This window comes from Limulus polyphemus, unplaced genomic scaffold, assembly GCF_000517525.1.
Source record: "Limulus polyphemus unplaced genomic scaffold, Limulus_polyphemus-2.1.2 Scaffold3039, whole genome shotgun sequence".
Classification (NCBI taxonomy): domain Eukaryota; kingdom Metazoa; phylum Arthropoda; class Merostomata; order Xiphosura; family Limulidae; genus Limulus; species Limulus polyphemus.
Window position 1 is genome coordinate 17739 of NW_013668649.1, and position 3871 is coordinate 21609.

Here is a 3871-nt window from a genome sequence, read left to right on the forward strand (position 1 = left end):
TGAAGGTTACAGTTTTGATTCTGAAGATAGCTTTTATATAAGGAAACATCTGTTAGCTGAGTTCTTGCACAGATCTTAAAATATAACGTTGATAAATGGAAACATCGGCTCACGTAGATATGTAGATCTAGAAAGTCGAGTTGTTCAAAACTTGAAAATAGCATTGATAACTGGACCAATTGTTTTGATTTCTTTTTATTACTTTATGCAAATCAAATGTTGATAAAAATATATATATATCAAAACAAAATTCTCAATCTCAACACTTCAGTTATAGTTTTATTTCACAAGTGATTTGAGGAGAAATATCACACAGATTTTTTTTAAAACTTGATGATGTCATTTACCCAAGCAGAAAAGTGTGTAAAAACATTTGTTAGCTTTATTTTTAATCCTTTGGACAAGGACTTGTGTACTAATACAACCTTGTACAAAGGTGTACAAACTATAACTCTGAAAGGGCATAATTTATCTTTTGTTCTCAAAAAATCAGATTTTTCAATAATGTATTTTTACTAAAGATTTGTCCATTTTCAAATTATATTTGAATAACCTCTAAAACTTCCAAAATGAATATCAAATGTTTTTTCTGCAAAACCTTATATTTTATCTGTTATTTTCTATATTGTAACTTATATACAAACTTAATGAATTTGATCAACCTTGCCACCTTTACAAAACAATACAAAATAAATCTAAATTATTGTTTTTTGTTCTAAAACGTATACATATTGTAACAGACAATTACACAATATTTAATTTTACATCATAAGCTAATAGATTTCATTTAGTTATTTTTCATTTACAGTTGAACTCTGACCCTTTCAGACTATAGTGATAGATATATATTATGCCAGAAATCTTTGTGCGAATTATAAATCAGCACACTCATGACAAATTAAATAAATGCACTTGACCTTGGTGCATGCTATCATGGTCACAAGTATTTTGTTTATGTCACTTAAAGTTGTTTATAAGTTTTAGTTAATTACAAAAAATAAAAATAAGAAATTTTGTAATTACTTCTGAAATATTTTCTTCTTCAAGATTTTGCACTCGTACAATCCCAGTTGACATCAAAATTTAACCCCAACACAATGTAATGACAATGTTGTCTCAGAAATTATTATTTTTAATTCAATTATCCAACTTAAATACAAAATATTTCGATGCATACAAAATAAAATGTTCTAAAATGTATATAATTTATCTGGCTTTCTAACTAAGAGAGAAATGGCTTCAAATAATTCTCATAACTAGCCAAGCAGAACACCAATAACAGGATACAAAGAAAATGACACCTACATGTTAAAATTTTCTTAAGCTCTCTAGCTGTCAGTTAAGTGAAATTCTCGATTTCTGATGGTTACAAATAATACAACAGCAAATGTCAGGGAGCGTTTATGACAATTTTTGAAAGCAGGATGGATGGCATGTAGTGTTTACTTTATTGTTTATATCTTTATAAAGGAAAAAAAAAGCTTTCTCAGAAAATTTAAGACGAAATAGGATAAGATAAAAATGTAGAAATTGGCAATTTGGACTGAAGAAGTGTCATGCAGTGCAGAAAGTGAAGCTTGGTAATTTATGTATGTATATCCTTATAAAATCAAGAAATAAAAAGTTATATAATATTATAATGTGAACAATAAATTATTTTTTAATGCCTAGTTTGATAATATACATTTATATAAAAAAAGTATTTACATTTTGAATGTAAATCTGTAAAAGGTTATGACATATGCACTTTGACCTACCCATAGCAATAGTGTTAACATTAATATTCCTTTATTTACCTAGGTCTTTGGCCTCGTCCTCTCTCACAGCGCTTAGAAACAAACTTCATCCACTGAAGAGCAAAACTAATAAGTCCTTTTCCCAGCTTGGTTTTAGCATCTCCAGTGATTAACCTTGTCACTGCACGTTGGTACTGTTACAAAAACAAAAAATTGAATATTACTTCTACACTAGATGAACAAAACATTGCTTTCTTGACAATTCATATTCTTTAAATATCTAAATTTTGATATGTTCTTCAAAATTCTAATAATTGCTTAAATGTATTCATTTAAGTATATGGCAACTATAAACAAAACACCATGTATAAAATGACTGCACTTTACAAACTACTTGTTCTAGGAGAGGAAAAGTTCACTAGAAGCATAATGAAAGTTATGTTTCGTTCAGGAAAGTTTGGCTATGGTACAGAAAGTTTCAAAACCACATTATGCTTTTTTTTCTTAATTGCTTTTCTCACAAACTAGCATTGTGATTTAAATCTCTTCATTCCATATGGAGTTCAAGTAATTCATCAGTTGGAAACAATTGCAAAAGATATTTCTCATTCTCGCCATCTATTTTTACCTGTACAAACAGTAACAGAGGTTGCTCAGAATATCCAAGATCAAGCATTTTATGAGGTGGCAAGTGGAAGAGGGGCTGCTTATGAAGTTGATCTGATATAAACTGTAGTGTGAAAAATAATAGATAAAACTAAAAACACAAAAACTATAAGGTTATCACTTTAGACAAATTTATGCCATGAAAGATGGTAATCCACCTTTGTGACTTGATTTTGCAGATTGGGTTTTGGCCAGACTGATGATCGATGAAATGTGGCCATAAAATATCCTTTGAACAAATGAAACACAACTTCATTTTACTGGATAAGTAAAACTGAAAAATAATGTCATCTGCACCCAGAATAACCCAGATGTAGTTCACTAGATACATACACATGATCTTTACGATAATGTCTGGTGAAGTTTCACTAGTACTTTTGACATTAGTCTTTATTTCTTTAAGTCTGATGAGACTGGACAAATTGTTTCAATAAATGAGGTTTACTATGAGAAAATGTTGTAAGGTTATTCCATGCTTGTATGTGGAAAGTATTAAGAATATCACCTTCCATAAAACCCCTTATATATCTATCATCTCATAAAATGGAAGTCAACTCTAACTAAAGGTGTTTTGCAAATGGTATTAAATATCATATGTAATATACCATATATATTATAGAACTGAAATTTTATCAAATTTTAATATTTCGTTTTACAAAACATGTTTTTTTGAAAATCATAACTTTTGGAATACAATGATTTATTGGCAAATAAACTGACATTTATGTAAAATTATTATATAAGAATCATAGATCTGATAATTGTCTATCATTATAGACAGATAATAGTCAATAATCCTTATAAATTAAATTAAAATCATGGAAGTAGTAATACCTATCATATTATGAACTATTAATATTGTAAACGTAATTTTACAAATTGTCACTAGATGGCAGATATTACATAATCATCTTGTTATCTTAATTATTAAAGTTGTTAGTTTTATAACTCACTAGATGACATGGACACAAACCATATCAATAACTGAAAATATCTGTTTCACGAGACTTCATATTTGTTGAACTGATATATAAAGAATAAGTTTTTTCTTAAAAAGTTTCTCTATTTTTCAAGGTATTAAATATAGAGGAACTTAGTTTCATTGCTACTATATTTTTCTCAGGTATCGTGACCAATGATAAAAAATGAAGTCATTATAAAACAATCAATATTGCAGCTGTGGTAAAAATCATGTTTCTTAGTGAATCTAAAATAACAGTATCAATAAACACACAGCTAATTTGTTGTATGTATATAAGCTTATCTTGTCATTGTGTTTCAATGTTTTACTCGGTTAAACTACAATAAGATGTTAAAAAAAATTGGAATTTATTGTGAATGTTACTTGTCTGTTAGTATCGATGATTATAATAGGCCATACTACTCAAAAGAAATTATTTAACCCTTTCAAGATGGGTCACGGGCGAAAGGCCATATCATTTCCTTTGTTGACTCACATTCAAAATTTT

The 3871-nt window shown here is 28.3% G+C and overlaps 1 protein-coding gene across 1 annotated transcript in view; it reads right to left on the reverse strand.

Annotated features, from left to right (window-relative positions):
- The window catches only part of LOC106468520 (mitogen-activated protein kinase kinase kinase 4-like), a gene marked incomplete at its 3' end in the record, with an annotated part of 137027 nt that overhangs the window by 17152 nt on the left and 116004 nt on the right, over window positions 1-3871 (reverse strand). The window contains exon 15 of the mRNA XM_013928953.1: window positions 1797-1930. Coding sequence (XP_013784407.1) covers window positions 1797-1930 — 134 coding nt within the window. The remainder of the gene's footprint in view (window positions 1-1796; window positions 1931-3871) is intronic.